Source organism: Tamandua tetradactyla, chromosome 15 (genome assembly GCF_023851605.1).
Source record: "Tamandua tetradactyla isolate mTamTet1 chromosome 15, mTamTet1.pri, whole genome shotgun sequence".
Taxonomy (NCBI): Eukaryota; Metazoa; Chordata; class Mammalia; order Pilosa; family Myrmecophagidae; genus Tamandua; species Tamandua tetradactyla.
In genome coordinates, this window is record NC_135341.1 from 38,926,650 (window position 1) to 38,950,871 (window position 24,222).

The window sequence follows — 24,222 nt, forward strand, 5'->3', positions numbered from 1 at the left end:
AGAACGTATATTATAAATAGAAGATATATTGTAAGAGGAAAGGTTAGAATAGGAGAGACAAGGAAGTAGGATATTTATTATACCCCAGGAAAGATGCTGATAGTCTGGACAAGAGTGGTGGCCATGAGAATGAAGATAAATAGTCAATTTCTAGATAGATTTTGAAGGAAGAGCTAACAAGATATTTTGATATGAGGGATATACGTTTAGAAAGGTTTCTTATACTTTATCAACAAGCTATGGAAGAAAGAACAAAAAGTCTAAAAAGGTTAATTTCATACTGCTCCCAAGGGACTTGTATATGTTTGTTCTGTGTGTACTTGTAGTAATTCATCTCTGTGCTTCGTGTCATATAATTGAATCTGTTGCTAGTCATTAACCATTACATTATAGGTAGTTTTATTTCAGATTCAGAAAGCCATACCCAGTAGCAAGTTTAGTGGCTGAAGAAAAAGAGAAGTAGCACCTCACAAAGTAAGCACAGTGCAAGAAAGACAAAATAACCAGCCACAGTAATATGGCAAGATTCCAAATTCATTTTCTTCTGGTACCAGAAGTACACATGGAAGGAGCAAAATGCAAATGTGTTGTTTCATTTTCTCACAAGTTTTAGAAGAAATGGATATGTCTGTGTTTTGGATTTGCTTTTTCTAAAGTGAATGTCTGGTCACTGACAACAAACACTTGAAAAAAGGTAATGATTATTTACTTCAGTTTTAAGGTCAGATAGATCAGAAACTTCAAGTCTTAGCTGATATTTCAGTCCTCAGCAGTATACATGGATTTTTGTGAACCCCATGGTCTTTTACTCTTCCCACCCCTCCTCCCTGCTTTATGTAAATAATGCTTTGTGTGAACTTCAGCTGCACTTGCAGCTGTGTCCCTCTTTGGTGTCTTGTGTAGAAAAGTGCTCTGTTGTGTTCTTGTTCCACTTGGATACAACTTCCTTATACATACATAGTGTAGCAGAGGAGGGGGAAAGGACAGCAGGATTTGAATGCTGGTGGGAATGTGACATCAGAGCAGGGCTACAGGCAGCCGTATATGAAACTGGATTCCTTACAGCCAGATTGGAGCCATGAAAAAAATTAACACCTTCATTAATACACTATTTTCGTGAGTAATTTATACTGTTCATTTTAGCTGTTGTGATTATATCCATAATCCTGGGAAGTAGAGAAAGAAGAGAATAAAAACAAGATTGATGTAGCTTCAGCAATTTTTCAGTATTTTGGTTTTTTATTATAAAAGTTATAATTGATATTTTTAAAAATTCAAATAATAAATTAATAAAAGCCTCTCCTACCCTCAGTCTCATTCTTAGTGATAATCACTTTTAATAGTTTTTTGTCTTCCACAACATTTTCAATACATGTGTAAGCATGTTTATATATAAACACGAAAATCTTTTTATGTAACTGGGATTATGTTATAGGTTCTGTTGTTGCAGCTTTTTCCCCATTGTATCTCCAAAATAATGCTTAAGTGACATCCTGTATACATATACAGACATTTTTTGGATACAGACATTTTTGGGGGGTTGATTTCTAGAAGTGGAATTTAAAATTTGCCCAATGCTCGTGGTGCGAGGGTAAGTGGTAGAATTTCCACCTGCCATGCAGGAGACCTGGGTTTGATTTCCTGCCCATGCACTTCCCAATACAAACAAAAACAAAAATTCAACAAATGGTGCTGCAATAAGGGCATACTCACATGGAAAAAGAATGAAGTGTGACCCCCACCATACAGCATTCAAAGAAAAGAAAATTTTTGCCCAATACTGCCAAATTCCCCTCCACAATTCCCAGATCACATTCTCATCATTTTATTGAGTGCGCTTTTCACCACATCATTGCCAACATTGGATATTATCTATTTTATTATATTTTTAATAGATCTGGTTGGTATAAATGCTACTATATATTTTAATAGATCTGGTTGGTATAAATGCTACTTATAATCAGTGTGCATTTCCTTAGTGTCTGGCGATAAAATATTTCTGACTACCACAAAAGTGGATGCAGTTGTCAATTGATTTCAATAAAAATCAGGTGTCCAGAATAAGAAAGGATATTTCCTTTGCATGATGAGACCAGGACTTGGCCATAAATTCTCTTGCATCTGCCCCAGAGCAGAGACAGCCTGCTCTTGGCCAGTCTGCCTTCTAGTTCTTACTCTTGAACTTGGAGGACCTGCTTATCTCACATTGGGTTTTATGCTTAAGCTGAGTTCTCTCAGTTGTGTGTATATCTGTTTGATCGCTTAACCATTTTAATTACTTTTATTTTTCATAAAATAACAAATGAAACCCAGATATAAGTAGCATAGTTGAGGCTCGTTTATGCTGTAGATGAGGGAAATTGGGCAACGTTTTCTTCCCAGTTGACTCTTCTATCCCCTTACCAATAGATTCTTCTTCTACTTTCCAAGTACTTAAATGCTAAGGTCACCTCCAAAAGAAAGGGTAGTTAGGTTAAAAAAAAACAAAGCAAAACAAGAAAATTACTGAGCTAGATAATACAGAGACGAAAAGTTTCCTTCAGAGATAACAGAAAATATATCCAGTAATGGTTCAGCCGCTTAATAAAGATCTCCACCTAAATTCCATAGTTTCTTACATAAGTTACAGGGCTTCAGACGAACTATCCAGACTAGTAAGTGACTCAGTAATATAGGTAGGAGGTCCTTTTTTTGGCAACCTTTTAGGCCTAACCCTTAGCAAATTATCATGAAGTACTAAATTTCCTAGAACAAATAGTTAGGAATATTTAGATCCCATTTCTGTCAGTCTGCTCCTAAACATTATCTCACTCATTAATCTTGCTGTAGAGCTGAACTTCTAGCTTACTGTTTACGTCTTGTATTTCTCTTCCTGAGCCAGCTAGCTTTACCCTTTTCAGATTGCCCTCCCTAGAGAATACAGAACCTGTGACAATCAGTTAAGACCATGATAGGACCCTGTTTGTCATTCCCTCCCAATAACCCTCAAACTCTCAAAAAAAACATTTTGTTTTGGAAGTTCTTCACTACTAATCTCTATAAGGAGGCTCTCTATAAACCAGCTGTCCAATATATAGGACATAGGCTTTAACATCTGTTTTCTTCATTTTTTTTCTCCTCACCTGTTCGTGCCTCTTCTCATTCTGTTGATGGCCTGTCTTGCATCCCCATCACCCATGGGAAATCTCTAGTTGCTACTTTGCTAGCCAGAGATGCTTCTCATTCAGTTCCACAGGGATTTCTGCTCAGGCAGATCTCTTCTAGAAGCCCAGATTTTTAGATTAGTTCTAATACATGTTGCATCTAATTTGTGTTTATAGTAGTATATAGTACTTATCCACAGAGCCAGAGATATACTATAAAATACTAAAATAGTAAAAATAAAAATTAAGTGCTTTACAAATGAAATCAGAAGGAAAGATATACGATAAAGACTGAGATGGTATAATCTCGAAATGCCTAGAGTGTATAATGATGGTGATTAAATGTACAAATTTAAAAATGCTTTGCATGAGGAAGAACAAAGGAATGTCAATAATGCAGGGTGTTGAAAATAGATGGTAATTAATATTTTAAAACTTTAACTTATGTGTGACTAAAGGAAAAAATATTTATGTGGTACAAAATTTATATTTTAACTAATGCATTTCCTAATATAACTTATGTGGACAGCTTAATTGAACACCATAAGTACATGGAACCTTGAGTAGGGCATGAGATTTTGTAGGTTTGTCCAGAGTGATGCCTCAGTACATCCCAGAAGGATTTAAACAGTGAATAAAAAAGTATTTGCAAAATCCCCTTGGCGGAATGGTAAGAAAAGGGGAAAGAAAATTCAGTTTCCCCAAGTGGAGAATTCTTGATACTCTCACAGGCAGTGGGGACAACCAAAGCAATAGGCTGAGCGCCAATCTTGGGGTTTGTTCATATGAAACTTAACCCTGCAAAGGATAGGCTAAGCCTGCTTAAAATTAAGCTTAAGAGTCACCTCCAAGAGAACCTCTTTTGTTACTCACATGTGGCCTCTCTCTCTCTCAGCCAACATGACAAACAAACTCACTGCCCTCCCCCTCTCTACATGGAACATGACTCCCAGGGGTCTTGACCTTCCTGGCAACTTGGGGCAGAAATCCTAGAATGAACTGGTACTCAGCATCAAAGGATTGAGAAAATCTTCTCAACCAAAAGGGGGAAGAGTGAAATGAGACAAAATAAAGTGTCAATGACTGAGAGATTCCAAACAGAGTTGAGAGGTGTGTTAGATTCAGTTGTCAACTTGGCCAGGTGAGCATACCTAATCTTGTTGCTGCGGACATAAGTCAACAGTATGTGAACCTCATCTGTTGCCAATTACATCTGCAGTCAGCTAGGAGGCGTGTCTGCTGCAATGAGTGATGTTTGGCTTAATTGACTGGTGCTTAAGTGAGAGATTGCAGCTCAGCCCAGGCCTTTGGAGATGCAGAAAGAAGTCACCCCGGGGAAAGTTGTTGGAACCCAGGGGCCTGGAGAGAAGACCAGCAGAGACCATCTTGTGCCTTCCACGTAAGAAAGAGCCTCAGTGGAAAGTTAGCTGCCTTTCCTCTGAAGAACCAACAAAATAAATCCCCTGTTATTAAAAGCCAATCCGTCTCTGGTGTGTTGCATTCCGGCAGCTAGCAAACTAGAACAAGAGGTTATCCTGGAGGTTATTCTTATGCATTAAATAGATAATCACCTTTTTAGTTAAGGCATAACAGAGAGGCTGGAGGGAACTGCCTAAAAATGTAGAGCTGTTTTCCCAGAGCCATGTTTCTTAAAGATGATTGTATAAAGATATAGCTTTTGCATTGTGACTGTGTGATTGTGAAAACCTTGTATCTGATGCTTCTTTTATCTACCTTATGGAAAGATGAGTAAAACATACGGATTAAAAATAAATAATAGGGTGAACAAATGTTAAAATAAATTTAGTAGATTGCAATGCTAATGATCAATGAAAGGGAGGGGTAAGGGGTATGGTATGTATGAATTTTTTTCTGTTTTTATTTCTTTTTTCTGAATTGATGCAAGTGTTCTAAGAAATGATCATGATGAATATACAACTATGTGATGAAAAAAGGAATGTTTATATTGTATGTTGACTGGTTTTATTAATAAAAATTTAAAAAATAAATAAATAAAATGTTAAAAAGAAGAATTAAGTGCTTTAGACTATCCGATAAAATATAATGTGATTTTTAATTTTCTAGTATCTTTTTTTTTTTAAAGAAAAAGGCAGGTAAAGTTGAAAAAAATTCTTATTTGCACCAATTATACAAAATGTTTCAACATGTAATCAATTTAGAAATTATTGATAATTTATATTTTTTCATACTAAGTCTTCAAAATTCAATGTGTATTTTATACATACAGTACATCTCATTTCAGTCTAGCCACATTTGGCTAGTGGCTGCTCTATTGAATGTTAAGAAAATGTATCCCAGTTGTTCAGATCTTGCTATGGAACATGGTGGGATGGGGACATCATTGAAAAGAAACTAGTCTGTTAGCCTTCCTTAAGATCTTTGTATTTTTTTCTTCCAGTGATCTGGATTTTTATTTTCTTTTATGTTCAAGTTGATTTTTTTTTAGCCCTGAAATTAAATTCTTATAACGTTTAAAGTAGATGCCATTCTCTGAACTGATAACAGATGTATAGTTTCTGAATTTCCAGGCCCATATAATAATTTATTTCTCTCTCTCTTCTCTCTTTTTTTTTTTTTTACAAAATAAGTTTCCAAGTACACTTAAACAAGTAGTTATAGAGCAGAGTTTAAAGTTTGATGTGGGTGGGTTTCAGTTCCATGATTTTTCATTTTTTCTTCTAGCAACTTATTTCTCTTTATTTTAATTTGGATCCCAGAAAAATTATCTAGAACATTGAAATGCGCATAATCTTCAAATCAAGATTCCTGCAAATTTTATTTAATCCTCTAAAGTATTCTGTGAATGTGTCACCCAGTATAATTTTGGATAATTGAAAACTAAAACTTGTAGTGATACTGCCAGTGTTCCACATAAAGAAATGGTTATATTTGTTCCTGAGTTCATATCAGACCTTAGATTCAACATTAGGAATACCTAGACCATTATAATTGGTATCCATGTGAAAGTATGCTACTCAAGAAATAATGCTTTTTATCTTAGTTTTGATATCACAGGAGGCACGATAGCTATGTATCTGTATTGATGCAGAAAAAATTCAGGCATTGGATAGATGTGCTGTGTATCATCCTATCCTAAAAAGGTGTGTCTTCCCCTTCCTTTTCTTATAGCTAGAACAACAGAGGCAACAGTTACTTACTGAACGCCAGAATTTTCACATGGAACAGCTGAAATATGCTGAATTACGAGCCCGACAGCAAATGGAACAGCAGCAGCATGGGCAAAACCCTCAGCAGGCCCACCAGCACTCAGGAGGACCTGGCCTGGCCCCACTTGGTGCAGCTGGGCACCCCAGCATGATGCCTCATCAACAGCCTCCTCCCTACCCTCTGATGCACCACCAGATGCCACCACCTCATCCACCCCAGCCAGGTAAGAGAAAGAGTGTTCAGATAAAAGACTTGTGGTCACCTCTGTGGCATGAACATCAAAGGGGCCAAACACACAGTTGGTGTTTTCTAACTAGGACTGAAGAATGCCCATTGTCATCCAGGAAATTGTAGACAAGTAAGAACTGGTTTTATAACCATCACTTCATAAAACCTGCCTTTGTGTTCTCTTTCCAGGGTCCTCTTGGCATGATGCCCTTTCGTTGGGTAGATCAGCCTGTGAATGAACAGTATATCCCAGACTTCCTTAAAATTTCATCCTTGGATTGTCTGCAGCCCTTTATTTTTACATACTCTTATAGAAACTTTCAAAGATAAACAAAAAATGAAATTCAGAAAAGATGGTCAGAGAAATGCTTCTGTGTTCTTCCCTAAATTGTACTCTAGTGATAACAGGTGTTTGTATGGCAGGCTTATTTCTAATTGTACTAACCTTATAGTTGAAGAACTGATGCATGGCAAGGCCATATAGCCTTGTTACATGATGGAGCCAAGATTCACCCTGAGCTCCATCTGGTTTCAAAGTAAGACTGATGCCATGATGCCACCTCTCATGAAAGAGGACTGAGGGAAATTTACAGCCAATTCAGAGATAGCTTTTCTCCTAACTAGGTGATAACAGCAAAAATAATTCATAAAAATTTTTGAATGAGAAATAAGTCATTTCTGTCTTTATGTCCTCACAGAGATAGTCTTTTGTAAAGAGGATTTGTAAAGGAAAGGATCATTTAGTTCACTAGATGAATGTATTTTAAAAAATCTCTGATGAATTATTCTCTTTTCTTAAAATTTTTTAGTGAAATATATGTATGCAGAATACCCAAATCATAAACATCTAGCTTGTTGGTATTTTAACAAAGAAAACATATCTGCATAACCAATGCTCTAAGGCCCTCAAGCTGCTACCAATCCCCTTCCCTTCCTAGGGTAACAACTGTCCTGACTTCTAACATCATAGCTAGTTGTGGTTATTTTTTAATATTGTCTAGAGGGAATTATACAGAGATGTTTTTGTGTGTCAGACTACTTTGGTTCAACACTGTGTATGAACCACATCCTCATTGTTGTGAGTGGTTGTAGATTGTTGCTTCTCTTGGCCGTGCAGTGTTCCACTATGTGACTACAACACCTTATTAGCCATGAATGAGCTAAGCATGTACACCAGCCCAGCTAGTGAGTGTATCTGTTAGTGTAACCTTATCCCCTGCCAGTCTTAGTAATCAGAGTCGAAAGAGGCTCCAAACTCACAGAATGTCAGGGCCCACCCACTGCCTCTGTATTTTACCCACAAACTGGGCTATGTAGATTTTGTGTGTTCAGTAGAAACCTAATTATCATTTACTTTTAATTAAATATTTTAAGGCTCAGTCTCTCCATGTCTGTAAACATTGAGTACATACTCTGTTCTGGGTCCTGTGCTTGGATTGCCAGGGTTACAGAGTCAAATAAGAACATGACCTATATAAGACTTCAGAGATCTCCATTTGAAAATGTAAGCCTGTAGCCACATACAGAATCATAAGTTAAGTGCTAGAATAGAGGTGTACATGGGTGCTTATGTAATTACATAGAGGAAAGAATATTTGTATGAAATGGAAGGCCAGGTTATTCGCCATGTATTTCTTAATCAACTGTATGCCAGGCAATGTGATTGGCACTATGGAAGACTAAAGAGCTAGGCCTTGCTCTCAGGGAGCTTGTAGTCTGACTGAGAGTTTGATATAATGAAATTATTATAGAGGACATAGGAGAAAACACATCTTGAGAGGATAGCAGGAAGGTTTCTTTGATGGTATATAAGAATTTGCATGTCGACACTGTTACAACTCTTTCATCGTATATTTCACTTCGTTTTTAATCCTGATAGCAACCCTATTTCCATTTTACAAATGAGGAACCTTTAGTACAGAAAGGTTAGTAACTTGCCCAGAATGACATACTAGTGGCATATCTAGGATTTGAACCCAGGTTGTTTGGTCAGGGAAGGACATATGCTCTAGGCAGAAACTGTGTGCTTAGGAGACCACAGCAGTTCCTTATTTCTGGACTGTACCATGCATGCTGTACAAGATGGGAGCAGAAAAGACAGAGAATAGTCTCAGGCCAGATTGTCTAAGAACCTTGTAAATCATTGTAAAGACACTGAGATTTTTAGCTCTCTGATGATGAGCAGTGGACGATTACTAAGCATGGAAACAAGCTCAGATTTTACCTGTTAAAAGGTTCATGCCTGCCACATTGTGAAGATTGATGGGGAGGAGACTGTGGGCAGCAGACCCAGGAGGAGAGACTTAGGGACTAAGTTGGTGTAGTAAACTGTGGTGTGGCTTTTCTGGTTTCTGGCTCCACCAAACTCCAGGGGAACTTGAGCTTCTTTAAAAAATGGTTCTTGGGAAGTGATATCAGGGTTCAGTGAAGTTTAGAAACAGTAACCTCAGTCTGCAAGCCATCTGTCTATAAAGAAGGTGCTCAAGAGCCTAGCTTGGATACCAGCACAAAGTTGTGAAAAGAAAGCCCTGGCTGTTGAGCTGTGTTCCAGTAACCTTGATTCTTGAAGACAATTGTATAAAGATATAACTTCTACAATGTGACTGTGGGATTGTGAAAACCTTTTATCCAGGGCACAGACAGATGAGTGAAAAATACGGATAAAAAATAAATAATGGGGAGAATAAAAGGTAAAATAAATTGGGTAGATGGAAATACTGGTGGCCAATGAGAGGGAGGGGTAGGGTGTATCGTATGTGTGAGTTTTTTCTTTTTTCTCTCAATTTCTTTTTCTGGAGTGATGTGTATATTCTAAAAAGTGATCGTGGTGATGAATACACAACTATGTGATGATATTGTGAGCCATTGATTGTATGTCATGTATGAAATACATGTGAAGATTTATCAATAAAAATATTTTAAGAGAAAGAAAAAAAAAGAATGCCCTGGCATGCATGTGTGACTTAGGAACTCTATGAGAGCTCTGAGAGTGGGGAGAAGGCACAGGGAATGTCACTTTCTTCAACCTTATGTCAGTGAAACTTACCTGTGAAGTTTGGAAGCAGAGTTTAAAAGGAGTTGGGAGCCAGGGGTATCTTGGTCTTACATATGAGAAACTTAAGATCCCAGGCGGCCAAAGAACTTGCCCAGGGCCACTTGTCTGGCCAGTTGACTTAGAACTCAGGTCTCTAGCTCCCCATGCATGGTGTCCCTTGATCATGCCCTGAATCGTTTCCATGGTATCCATGCAGCATGTGAGGAACCAAGGAGTAGTGTCTGCTACTTCCTCAGGGGTCTTTGATTTTGCTACTTACTGTAGCCTCTTGACTGCTTGGGGTTTTCTTCTAAGGTAAGTTGAACAGGAGTCCAGAGGCCTTGGCACATATGTAAAGGAAGATTACCTATTAATAAGGCGAACTAAAGGGATATGACTGAAATCTAGTATGTAAGTGTAGTATAAGCTCTGCCATACCCTGGGCGTTTGTAGTAAATGAGGTTCTCATGAGACTCATGAGTATTCATGCCTCATGGATCTGGAGTGAGCTGCCCTTGGGGAAGTCTCTGTGGCTGAGTTAGTGAGAAGCCAGAAAGAAAGCATGTTGGTTTAAATGTCTTTTTTTTTTTTTAATTTTTTTTATTGTATACAAAGCAAAGAAAGAAAAAAACAACTTTCAAAGCACTCTGCAACAACTAGTTATAGAACAGATCCCAGAGTTTGTCATGAGTTACCATTCTATCATCTCAGATTTTTCCTTCTAGCTGTCCCAGATAACTGGAGGCTAGAGGGGAAATATATATATATATTTTTTAATCATCACAATAGACTTTTTTTGCTTTCTTGTGAAAAATAACGTATCTGAAATCTGTTCTACAACTGATTGCTGCAATGTGGTTTAAATATCTTTATACTTTACTTATCATTGACCATATTAGAATATTTGGTGGTCCCCAGAAAATCGGTATACAGACTGGTCTGATATGAGAACTCAGACACAGTAAAGGAGTAACATTCTATTGATAAAACCGGAATAGTTTGTCTCAGTTGGTGAAATATGGTCTATTCAAGGACATTTCAACCAAAGCAGCAGGCACTTGGCTTTTAAGCCTCCCAGTTAGACCCACTTATACCACTCTGCCCGTAGAAAATAGTACTTGGGAGGAAGGATTACAATCAGTTGACACTTCCCAATCCACCCTATTCACTGACAGCCTCACGCTGAAAAGGACTAAGGATTAGCCTATCATATCGGCCAAATTTTAATCATCTCTGGGGCCTTCAGTCGTGTTTGCATCATGTGATAGCAAGGCTGCTGTGCCACTTTCCGGAGGACCAGGTTACCCTTACAAAGAGAACAGTGAGGGCCCCAGTCCTCAACAAAGAGCGTCTGTCATAGGCGCCCCCAGGAAGCTGCTGTGGGGAAGGAACAACCTCCAAAGAGCCCAGGCTTCCCTTTTCTTGGCCCTGATTGTGTTATTTCCGTTCTCTTGGGGACTCAGCCAGAAGATGTGCTGTGGAAGGTTAGAAACAAAGTGATGATATGTGCCCAAGATTGGAAATTCACAGGTTCCTTTCCTTAGATTCATGTTCTTCTCTCACCTGTCTCTCCCAGTCCAAAGAGTAAAAGTAAAATCCTTAAATAATAACTCTGATAGGCATGATGGGCTTAATGCTTTAGTAAAGCACTTTAATAAACCTGAAAGAGTATGAGGGATTTTTCCAGTAGGCTAAACCTAATTTTAGCAAATCTTCCCGTTTTTCAGGCTTCAGATGCCTGCAGTTAAAAAAAAAAAAAAAAGCTTAATGTAGGTCAGACTCCTACTATTTTATGCTTTGATGCTGTTGTTTTGTAGCCACATCTCTCTCCCACCTCCCACCTTTCCTATCTACTGAGGAGGAAACGACTAAATTTTAATTTTTTTAATGAAAATATTTACACAGACCCTTTATTTTGTTTGACAAGGCCTGCTTTTACTTATTTCAGGTTCATGTGGGCCAGACTTAGTGATGTTTCATAAGGATTAATGGAAACTCCCTCAGATGTTGTCATCTGTTTAGATACCAGAAAAACCACAGAATGTTTGCATTTACCGTAGTCTTCTTAAATTCTACCCCATTTCAGAGTTGATCCTTAGAAATCACCTTTTCTAAGCAGAGAGAAATTCCTTTGAAACAGAATGGTTAGAGGAAAAGAGAATGGGCCTCAGGGTCATACATGCCCAGGTTTGAATCCCAGCTCAGTTTTCTTGCTCCTCTGATGGTTCAAATTACACACTCTTTCTGAGGCTTAGTTTCCTTATCTATAAACTGGGTCTTTAGTATTTATTTTACCTTGTTTTAGTTTGTAAACTGCTGGAATGCAATATACCAGAATTGGAATGGCTTTATAAAGAAAATTTAATAAGTTACAAGTTTACAGTTTAAGCCTATAAAAATGTCCAAACTAAGGCATCCAGGGGAAAATAACTTAATTCAAGAAAGGCTGATGGGTCAGGAAGACCTCTGTCTAGTGCGTAGTCACATGACTGGCATCTGCTGATCCCTTGCTCCTGGACTCTATTGCTTTCAGCCTCTAGTCCTGTGAGGGTTCCTCACTTTGCATCTCCGGGGCTGGCTTTCTACTCTTGACTTCCTTGGCTCTCTCCAGGTTCTGGTTTATTTAACATCTCATGGCAACGTCTGCTGGGCTCCAAGCATCTCCAGACATCCACGTCTCTGTTGTCCAAGTATCAGCTTTGTGTCAACTCTGCTCTCTCCAAAATGTTTCCTCTTTTTTTGTTGTTTTTAATATTGTTCATTAGCACAGTAACAAATGCAGACTTAAGTAGTCCACAATATATAACCAATCCACTGAGCAACTCCTATTCCATACCTTACAGTTATATGCTTAAGAGAACAGTGGCCCCAGTCTTCAACCAAGAGCATCTGTTGCAGGCGCCCCCAGGAACCTGTAAACTACAGGTTTTCACAAGTCCTGATTCAAACCTTTATTAATCTTTTCACAATAAGGTAGATTGGCATATAAAATGAAATACACAACCACTCATTTCCTATATGGTATCTTATAGCTGTATCCAGCTATATATAAGATGTATCCATTTTATATATATGACTGTCTCTAAAAACCTGTATTAAATACACTGGTATTTCTTTATTAATATTAGATATTATTATTAAACATTAATTTAGTTATGTTAAATACCAGTGTATTTAATACAAATTCTGATTTTTTTTTTAAACAAAAAAGTATATAGTCTTGGAAGGACTTTACATAAATGGCCACGTGGATAACCTGCATAAAATTAGGCTGTTTTTAAATTACGTAAGAAACTGAACCCAAATGTCTAAATATACATTCTTTTCTGTACTACATTTCAGCTAATAATGCAGAACTAATGACAGGTTTAAAAGATGCTATTACCAATTCTGTCTACTGTAGCAAGATACCTTAAGTTACAACAAAATCTTAGGAAATAAGACTGAATAATATCTGTTACAGAAATACCCTACTCTTTACCAACTCCCACCCTCACAGCTCTCTTCTGTGACAGACAAATAATGCAAGAATTGTGAAAACCCAATTTATGTAGCATTATTTCTTGGTCCACTGTTTGGCCATTCTGTCATGTTCTGCTCTGTTGGTCATATACTGAGTGGCAATACTTCCCACCAAGGGATCAGCCGGATTACAGTCTGTAAGAAGTGAGTAGATAGAAAGAAGGATTTCAGAAATGGTTAGTGCTGGACTCCAATTACCTTTCAATATGTCCAAGCAAATAACTCCTTAACTGTTAATATTACAGTAATAAATTCTTGTCCAAAAGGTAACCTTTGGAGATTTGAAGGGATATTTTTGTGTAAAAGTGATGTCAAGGAAGAATATACCACCTTCATACACAGATCCCAGAGGCCCTAGAATGGTTGATCTCCGTTCACAGACGTTATCACCTTTGGGGCCAGCACCGCAGTTAGGTAGAGGGTCTAAAGTGATGTCTGCCAGTTCTTCTGAATCCTCTTCGTGCTAGTGGAGAAGAGTTTGGAGTTTTTGCTCATGCTGACTTTACTTTCCTTCTTGGGGGTGTTTGTTTCTCAGTTTGCTGGTTGGCGGACGAAGATGAGGAGGAGAAGGTAGTGCTGGCCTATCGTCATCCTACATAGCAAATCCCCCACCCTACCCCTCAAACAGCCCCAAAAGGGGGAGGGAAACAAAGCAGAAACAAACCATGCAGCCAGTGTAAATAAAGGAACTCAGATGCAGTTAGGAGAGCACGGGCCAAGGAGTGCACCCACGGGCGCACACCGCCCTCCATTCTCTTCAAAGTCTCCAGCTGAATTAAGTTGTTTCCTCTTTTAAAGTATTCCAGTAAACTAATCAAGACCCACCCGGAATGGGTAGAGTCACATCTCCATCTTATTTAAGGTCATACCCACAATTGGGCACGTCACATCTCTGTGGGGGTAATTTAAATCAAGAGTTTTTGCCCTACTGTGTTGAGTTAGGATTAAAAGACACGGCTGCCTCCACAAGATTGAATCAGTATTGAAATATGGCTTTTCTGTGGCACATTGTATTTTCAGACAGGCACAAACATGTTCAAATCAGCTGGAGAATTCAGTGAGATAGCTTGTCATGTTTCTGGCTAATGGCAAACGTGAGTCAGCAGTATTCCTGTTTCCATTACTGCGTGTTCTGCTTGGCACTGTTGTGTAGCAAGTGACTGTGGTAATGTCTGGACTGTATAAGTTCCCACAAGTGAAATAAACTTTTACTTCTAGCTTCTCCTTTTTCTACCACCTTTCCTAGGGAGCCTTTGTCCTCTCATACCCTAGCACCTACTTCACAGGCCCTTCTTTATGTCCCTGTTTATGACAGAAGGGATATAGAAAATTTTTCAGAAGGCTTCATAATTTGTAGTAAGAGAAAGGAAAAGTTTTTTCCAGCTGTGAGTTTGTAGCCTTGGCAAACCCTTAATGTCTACCCTTTCCCAGCTTGATGCCAGAAAGATGTAGGGAAATAGGTAAATGGGCCACTGCCACTGAGCAGGTGGCTTCAAAGAGTACTGCTGAGAGTAATGAGCACTGTTTATCCCTAGGCATGATGGACAGGCGCCACCTCATGGGTCTGCATTGATCTGCCACTGATGCTCTTCTTTCTCAGACTTTCTTGAACAGTTTGAATACATCGTTTGTCAAGTGGAATGTCCACAATATTAGTTGCTAGTTAAGAGAATCAGTTTTCTGTCTGATGCTAGGGGTAGAGCAAATCACTAATCCATCAGTTTAGTAGCAATATAGTTCACATCATGTAGTCTCTGAGTTCCTGCTGAAGAAAGCCAGATTTCTTTAGACCTACACAGGTAAGGGATTATATAGTTGTTACAAGCACTGGAGCCAGAGTACAGATCAGAAAGTTACTCAATCTTTATGTGCTTCCATTTCATCCTCAGGGATAATAATAGCGTCTATTTCATAGCGTTGTTACGGGGATTGAATAGATTAACATTTATGAAGCTCTTAAGTTAAAATGCCTAGAGCACAATAGGAGTATATTCATTTCCTGAAGCTGCTATGACAAACTACCACAAACGATGATTTAAAAAAACAGAACAGCAATTTATTCTTTCACAAGTTCTGGAAGCTAAGATACTGGCAGAGCCATCCTTCTGCCTGGGACTCAAAAAGAGACCTTTCCTTGCCTCTTCCAGTTTCTGGCAGCTGGCTGCATTCCTTATCTTGTGGCGATAGCTCTCTGCTCTGTCTTCACATTGCCTTCTCTTCTGTGTCTTCTCCATTTAATCTCTTAAAAGGACACCTGTCATTGGATTTAGGGCCCACCCAGATAATTCAGGATAATCTTCTCATTTCAAGATCCTTAATTACATTTACACAGAACTTTTTAAAATATGGTAACATTCACATGTCCCAGAGATTAGGATATGGGCATATCTTTTGGAAGTCACTATTCAACCCACTACAAGGTATTAAAGTGAGTCCTTGTTAAATAAAACAAAAGTCTTATAACTTTGATACAGTGGAGAAGAAAACATGGGGCCTGAAATAGAAGAGTATATCTTAGATTTTATGATGCTAGCTGTCCTTTGACATGAATTGTTTCATTTGAGCATGGAGTAATGTGGTGGAAAGATAACTGGATTTAGAGTCCAAAGACCAGTGTTTGATTTTTATTCTTACTAGCTCTGTGCAATAAAGAAGACTTTTAATTTTTCTGAGCTTCTATTCTCTATTAAGTGAGAGTGTTTTCTCTGCCTCTCTCAAGCATTTTGGAAGAGTCAATGACATAAAGTATTAAGTGCTTTATAACCTGTAAAGCAATTTAACACACTGCAGTTCCCCTGATCCACACAGAAAGCCTTGTGGTATACGTGGGGCAGATATTTAACTTGACTATTTTAATCAAGAAACTGGGGCTCAGGGCATCCTAAATGATTTTCCCAAGGACAGTCATCTAAGTGAGAGTGAATTGAAGGTAAGATTGCTGCAGTTTGATTTCCAGACCTGTTCATCTGTGCTATCCCTGATGAGGACAATACTAAGTAGCACTGACTGCAGTGTGCGCTGGGCCCACTGGCCAACCAGGAGTTTGGACAACCTAAATCTTCCTCAAGACATCAGTATACAACCCTCCCAAACTACTGAAAAAAAATAATAATTGAAATTGAATGGTTGTGTATTGCATCATCTATAATACTCTTCCTTATTTCTCCCCTCTTGAAAGCTAGTACTGGCCTATTTACAGCAACTCTCTTAGTAAGACCTGCTTCGCTACTCCAGTTGTCAGTAGAGCTACTGCAGAGGACTGGTGAAATGTTCTTCCTCAGTGCTCAAGGCCTCTGACCATGCTGAATTTGGAAAAAGGGGGCAACCTGTACCATTGGTAGATATAGGATGTATGTCTTATCTGTTCTAACATATGGTTTCCCCTTTAACTCCATGAGTCCATTGGAAGTGCTTCTTAGTCTCCAAGTTAGAATTACTTAGATCTGGATGTAAAAGTAGGTCTCCTGCTTTTCCAACACAACAAAAAAAATTTCTCCTGTCACAGTAATTGGTATAGGGTTAGAGAATTAATAGAGACTTAAACGATGGGAAACACCACATTTTTAATGATGGCCTAGCAGGTGATCTAGGGGTAGGAAACGAAGCACCCCCCAAAAGGAGCAGGGAGAGTGCTTCCTATAAAGCAGGTCTCAGTGACAGTTTTACAGAGAGCCAGTCCTCTGCAGCTCCTCTTACATTTGAAACTTTGAGAGTTCTATTATCTTCCCTTCCCTTCCTCTCTCAGTATTCCACTACAGTGGTAGCCAATCTCACATCCCTTACTTCTGAAGCTAAAGCTCTCTCATGTCCTCTTTTGTCTTTTATCCTTCACGTCACATTCCTAGTCAGATGCTGAACCCAGGTTTTTGCCTCCTGGGAATGTTATCTGATTGTTTAACTTTAGGTGAGTCTTGTGCATAGGATAATCTACTCTGGCACTATCCCCTTCACTTTATGTATACTTCATCCAAAATCCTGAATCACTAACAGGGTTTTCATTTTTTTTATTAACTGGAATGTAGCATTTCTTCGGTTAGCTATTTTCCTGGTTTTCCCTTAGTCCCTGCCACTCCTTTATGTATAGACATCCTTTGTGAAACTTGTAGTATACATGTTTGTCCCTTTCATCATTTTGTGTCAGATGCTTCAACAATGCCTGTATTTGTCCTTGAGCTATGGCACAGGCACGTAACAGCATATATTTTAATGGTCAATTGGACTACAAGTAATGGTGGTGTCCACGTAGGCCTGGGAACAGCACCTACTCTTGCTTTCTCTGAGGCATTTTGACCAAGTTGTCCTCTACCAGGTGGACCACAGCATTCAAGACTGGCTGCCCTTTATTCTGGTGTACATATTGACCTAATGTTCTTTTAAAAATAGTCCTCCAAAGACAGTGGGCTGTTTATGTGTCCTACCTCTGACTCTTGGCACTTCACTGGGGTTTTGTCAGTTGATACCCCTGCAGCAATATATTCCTCTCTGTGTTGCATGGGTTAAGGAACAGACACTGGATGTAGATGGTGTGTAGTTTCAAGCTTTTTGTATCTTACTTAAGATAGTCCTTTTCTAAGCAGTTACAGGGAAGTCTTGAGTTATTTCCAGTACTGCTCTTTTTATTTTAACTTCCAATTACCTATCAGGCCAACTCCCCAATTTTCCAAGATTGGACTTCATGCATTCTCATTTCCAGGTGTTTTGGAACTGTGTCTAGAAATTTGTATTCAATATCAAACTATTAACCTTACCTAAAATAAGAGTTGGCAAACTACAATCCTCATCACCTATTTTTGTACACCTTGTAAGTTAAGAATGGTTTTCACGTTCTTAAATGGGTAGAATAATTCAGAACATTTTTTCATGTCATATGAAAATTGTGTGAAATTCACATTTCAGTGTCTATAAATAAATATTTATTGGAACAGAAGTATGTCACACAACTGTGGGGATACATGAATCCTAATTCCGAAGGGCAGTCTGCAAGCTGACCACAATGAAAGGTCTTCAGTGAATTCCCCAGGGAGAAGCTGACTTACTGAAGTAGAGGCAAAGTTCTCTCTTCTGACTGCTGAAGTCATCAGCTCTCCCTTTTTTAAAAAAAAAAACTTAACTGATTAGATTAAATCCAGCTGATTGGATTCTCTCATTTGCGGAAGACATTCCCCTTGTTGATTGTAGATATAATCTGCTATAGATGCAATCAACTGACAATTTAAATCCATGAAATGTCCTCACAGTAATGGTTAGGCTAGTGCTTGCTGTTGACACATGATGAACCTAAAACCATTACACAACCACACCCAGTTGTTAATACTGTCTTTGGTTGCCTTCACACTACAGCAGTGAGGTTATGATATATGGCCTACGATGTCTGAAATATTTGCTATCTATAAGTTCACTGTTTCCTGTTTTAAAGGCCCAGTATGAAACTGAATACAGGTGAATACCTATCTTACTGTTCTTTTTTTTCCTAAGATCTCCAATCATTAATTTAAAAACAATAAGGAGAGATGGAGTCGCCGGTCTTCTTTTGCTGTGGACCAGGGCTTCAAAAGTTGGGGCAAGAGGGAGATTGTTTTATAAACAGGTCTTGGCAATTCAAGTCAGAATCCTTCTGTTCTGGTTTGCTAGCTGCTGGAATGCAATATACCAGAAACAGAATGGCTTTTAAAAAGAGGAATTTAATAAGTTACAAATTTGCAGTTCTGAGACTGAGAAAATGTCCCAATTAAAACAAGTCTATAGAAATGTCCAATTTAAGGCATCCAGGGAAAGCTACCTTGGTTCTGGAAGGCCAATGACGTCCAGGGTCTCTCTCTCAAGTGGAAGGTGAACACAATCAGGCAAATGGTGAACACGGTGTCATCTGCTAGTTTCTTCTCCTGGCTTCCTATTTCATGAAGCTCCCTGGGAGGCATTTTCCTTCTTCATCTCCAAAGGTCACTGGCTGGTGGACTCTGCTTCTTATGGCTATGTCGTTCTGCTCTGCTCTATCTGAATCACTTTTTTCTCCAAAATATTTCCTCTTTTATAGGACTCCAGAAACTTATCAAGACCCACCCAAATGGGTGGAGACATGTTGTCACCTAATCCAGCTTAACAACCACTCTTGATTAAATCACATTTCCAGGGAGATTATCTAATTGCAGATTCACCATTACAAAATGGGATTTTGATTGAAAACATGGCTTTTCTAGGGTCCATACATTCTTTCAAACCAGCTCACCTTCTTAAAAATGATTTCATACTAGAGACCAAATGACTTTTTAGGCAGACTTAACTTCCCGTAAAGCCTGTGGATGAAACTTAGATCTTGACCCATGGAGCAGTAATCCTTGGACTGTGAACTGACTTGCTGTTAAAGTCCTCTCTGTCCCTGTGGTTTGTGCTTAGCATTGTGTGACCCTAGGAAGACATTTTTAGCAATCCACTTGTTAAAGACTTTCTTTGTAATTTGTTCTTGCCAGCTACCAGCCTATACCAGGATTTAGAGTAATCATTAACTCCATAGACCTGTCCATATTGTCCCACCCCACCACCACCACCCCCAAAAAATCATGAAATTAAGCTGAAAATAGAGATTATTATAGATGGTTTGCTCAATTGGTATTTTCAGTCCTTTGTTGGGTTAGTCATGTTTGTCTGTATTTAGTAGTCTTGGACACTGAACTGATCCCTTTCTTATATACCCTTTCCTAATATATTTATTATAGTATTTTAAATCTCCACAGGTCAGATACCAGGCCCAGGTTCCATGATGCCTGGGCAGCCCATGCCAGGCCGCATGATCCCCACCGTTGCAGCCAACATCCACCCCTCTGGGACTGGTCCTACCCCTTCTGGTATGCCTCCAATGCCAGGAAGCATCTTAGGACCCCGGGTACCGCTCACAGCACCTAATGGCATGTGTAAGTAGCACAATTGGGGGACCCAGTGTCCCAGATCTGTCAGGGAGGGATGTGAAGAGGGGAGGAAGGCTTTGTTCTCCATTTCACTCACTTTTCATCTAACCCTGCCTGCTAACCTTCCAGAGGTTTGGGAGGTCCATGGACAGTGTAACCTGCGACAGTGGATTCTGGAAGGCTGGTTTTTGGGTCAGTGCTCCTCAGCACACTTGATGGGCTAATGCAAGGCAACAGGCAAAGTATTCCCATCCATTTGGGCTTATGTGCCACAGCCTTCATGGCATGCACTCTCATAGGTACCAGGGTCTATGGGGAAGCTGAAAAAACATTCCTTTTCACCTCCTATTGAAGCCTGTCTAGTTTGGATCCTGGTAGGCGTACAGAACTACTGGTTGTTACTTCCTTATAGGAGCCTTTTATGAGAATACGCAGTTCAAAAGTGGTGAGTATAAAAAAATAGGAATTGGTTTAGGGCAAGGATAATAAGTTTTTTAAAGCCATGCCGATTCACTGGCAGTGGCTGCTTACACCAAGGAAAGAACATACAGGGGCTATGTTGAAAAGGAATATGAAGCCCCATCATGCTCAATGGAAAAAGCACCAATGCTACTGAGCAGTGTCTATTTAAGAGTGTGTTAGAGCTCCCTCCCCACTTTCTTCCCCAGATGAGTGTTTAGGAATTTTGAGCCACTGATATGCTCTAGGATACTTGGCAGGTCACCTGGGGTAAGTTGCTTTTCCTTTTTTCAATTTCTTCCACTGTAAGATGACAAGAGGGTTTTGATCATTGGGTTTCAAAATGTTTTGAAGAACCTCAGAGATCTAGTAGAAACCTCCTGCTATAGGGTTGGGTGAATTGTCTGATGAGCAAGGCTACAGTTAATTAATTGTCTCATGTTTCCATTTCTGGCAAAATTCTAGGGTTCCTTTGTACACCAAAGCAGCTACAACTGAAATAGGAAAGAGCCCCCAGACACTCAGACTAATTATTCCCTCCAGGACCTGAACTAGTTTTGGCCAAAAATCCAAGACCTGCTGTTAAGGAGCCCTGGCGCCTCCCAGGATTGTCCAGCTTGTCAGCAATACTCATGTGATACTTTCTGACTCTGGCAGAGATAGTTAATCAGCAAGAAGTCATTGATGATAATCTACCTATTTTATGCTTGGCTAAGCAAGGCACTTTAGAAGAAAAATAATAAGACACAGAACTTGTCCCAAAAGCTTATTATTTAACCAAACAGATAAAATTAGCAGAGAGAACCAGTAGGATACAGTAAATTCAAAATCTGATTTAAGTTCCGAGACGGTCTGGAGTGATTCCTGGAAAGGGTGGGCCTTGAAGGAGGGGGGAATGGATGTAGGTACTTTCCATTCTCCCAAGTACTTGGACTAAGGTAAGTATTATGAGCAGTGGCCTAGAGGTTCAAATGGACCTGACCTGCATAGACCACAGCAGGCTACATTGGTTACCTGCCACAAAGAAAATTACTTCCTATGTCATTTTTCTCTTAATGGGCTCTTTCCAAAGCCATTGCATTTCCAGCAATGACAAGTTGTCTTGGATATGTTTGCAGATCCCCCTCCGCCGCAGCAGCAGCCACCGCCGCCACCCACAGATGGGGTTCCTCCACCTCCTGCTCCAGGTCCACCAGCCTTGGCTGCTCCCTAGCCTGGAAGATGCAGGGAACATCAATGCCCAGCGCTACCAATTGGAGTGGGGATGAGAAAACTTGTGCTCCTCAGCTTCTTTGGGTTTCTTTCAAGATTTTTCTTCTCACAGCCCCAAGCACACGTCCCATGTCTTCCCGTTCCTCTTCCCGTGTTTTCTCAGGTCCTCAGTCAGCACTCAAAGGGAGGCCTGTGGTGACAGTTTGCCCTGGTCATCTTAAAAATAACTTGCATCTCCCCTGTCCTGGTGTGGGGATAGGTTGGCAGTTCATCTGCAAGTCCTGCCAACAGTAGTATTCTATATTTTAAGGATTTTTGCTCTCCCGGCGTTTTTCCTGTCTTAGGCTTCTTTGGATAATGCTTTTCAATCATTCCCTCCCTCTCTCTCTTTCTCTCTTTTTTTTTTTCTTCTGTTGTCATTGTTTTAAAGGAGAGCATCTTAAGTTACTAGGAACCAAAAAAATGGTGATGGGCAAAAAAGGGATAGTCATGGAGGACATACCTTTAAGGCATTATAAGTGACCTTATTTCTGCTTATCTGAGCTAGGAATGGTGCTGATAGTGAAGTCTCACAACACTTTTGCTACACATAGATGCACCAAAATTAAAAGGTGGGGAAGGTGACTCTATGATTCTGTTCCCTACCGAGGACTATGAGGGCTTCTACCCTGCCAGGCGGAACTTTAGTATATGGTTGGGGAAAGCACAGGCATTAGAACAAATCCTCTCTTTTCCCAGGCCCTCTGGTTTTGGTTTTCTATGCAGATGTTTTGTTGGATTTTGAGTGTTTTTTTTTTTTTTTCTGATAGCACTATGAGCTTTGAGGGTTGGAATTTGAGGAGGCATTCTTTGGTCCCCCTAGACTAGCCAGGAAAGTTTTAGGGGATTAGGGCAATAGCCACCCAATGAATCTAACCTACTATTCACTGTTTTATATGCATTCTTTTCTCTCCCTCTTTAAAAAACCCTTAAAAAGTAAAAAAAAAAAAAAAGAAAGAAAGAAAGAAAGAAAAAAAGTAAGTAGATAGTGTTAAACATTTTAGCTTTTGAAACTTGGTTAGCATGGCTTGGGGTGCAAGTCCCTAAACTACCTCTTGCAATAGCCAGGGTGTGCAGAATTTAGTGAAGCGGTACTTTAGGTTTGGGGTGGGATTGGAGAAGTGGGGCAGGACAATGGCCTCTAGTACCTTCTCCACTTTCTTAAGTCTCACATTCCATCAGTGAGTTGTTAAGGAGATGCTAAGGGTACCAAGGAACTCACTTGGCATTCAGAGCATCATGCCTTGAGGTTTGGAGTGCTGGGGCTGGAGAGTAGAATGTCATTCCAGAAGAAGAGCCACAAAAATGCCTTAATTTGAGCCCATTTCTAGCCCTGCTGATGAGTGACTTGAGAATTCTTGGTTTTCTCTTTTTGTTCTTCCCTCCCCTTTCTCTTTCCATGGGTAGGGAGAGGGTATTTTTGGTAGAGCTTTGTTTCCAAAGCATCTCACCTCTTCACTTCACATTTTCAAGTGGCAGTTTTGTTATTTAGAATGCAAGGTGAAACATCTTTTGGATTTTTTTCCTATATATTCCATAAAGCTTTACTTATGAGAAGCTGTAGGGAGGTATTTCTAAAACTTCTTAGAACTTTTTTTCCTAAATATCAGAAAGCAAAAAAAAAAAAACAAAACCACAATTGAAATTTGCCTTTCAAACCCTCAGGTGTTGCCTCTAACCAAGTGGTCCTGGTCACACCATCAGAGTACTGGGAACCAAGCAGACCTTGTTCCTTTTGTGTGTGTTTCTGGACTCTTGGAGTGGACATAATCTTGTCCCTAAGAGAGTTTAGTTCCAGTGTAGTTGCCTCCAGAGAGACCCCAGTGCCTTTTGAGAATGGCCAGGGTTTTCCCTACTTCCTGCCAGTCTTTCCCAAAGGAAACTCATTCCAAATACCTTTCCCCTGGGGTTTTAGAAGGAAAATGGAATTCTGGTTCATATTGTGGTCCCTGTAACCTCAGGTTTTTAATGTGACCACTTTCAAATTTAAATGATGCAGGTGGAAATATTTTTACTATGCTGGTAATAATCTTAACAGGATACCTGAATTCTTAGCATTGTTATGTTTCAGTATAATTGGTGACTATTCCTTTTCATATCTATCATCTGGTTTCATTCCTGTAATACAGCCACCCAATTTTGTGAGGGGAGGGGGATGGGGAATAATATGTGGTTTTTGTACAAAGATGTGTTCTCAGTGTGTTGTTATTTTGGAAAAATGATGGGAGAGGGGGTTCAGGGAGATGGGAGGAAATGGATCGGGAAGGCCTAATCTCCCTCCTTTTCAGTGAGTAAATTTAATACTAGATTCTAATCCCATTCCCTGTATTCTACCGTATATATCCCTATAAAATCCAGCATTACCTGGTCCTGGTTGATAGTTAAAATTTGGTGGCTTGAAGCTCCCTTGACTATACCTTTATGATCCATAAGGAACATACAGTTGAGTGTGCCTTACCCACCATTTATTTTCGTGGTCAAAGTAAAGAAAGAT

At 39.5% G+C, this 24,222-nt stretch overlaps 1 protein-coding gene and 1 pseudogene across 6 annotated transcripts in view; one reads left to right on the forward strand and one right to left on the reverse strand.

The window, feature by feature from the left end:
- SMARCC1 (SWI/SNF related BAF chromatin remodeling complex subunit C1) overlaps window positions 1-23,915 on the forward strand; it is a 251,121-nt gene extending 227,206 nt beyond the window's left edge. For all 6 annotated transcript variants that reach the window (XM_077129473.1, XM_077129470.1, XM_077129467.1 and 3 more), the window contains 3 exons: window positions 6,294-6,555; window positions 19,848-20,024; window positions 21,596-23,915. In XM_077129473.1, the coding sequence (XP_076985588.1) occupies window positions 6,294-6,555; window positions 19,848-20,024; window positions 21,596-21,690 (534 nt within the window). In that variant the 3' untranslated portion in view covers window positions 21,691-23,915. The remainder of the gene's footprint in view (window positions 1-6,293; window positions 6,556-19,847; window positions 20,025-21,595) is intronic.
- LOC143657743 (ubiquitin-conjugating enzyme E2 E1 pseudogene) lies at window positions 13,097-17,609 on the reverse strand (annotated as a pseudogene).
- Window positions 23,916-24,222: the final 307 nt, after the last annotated feature.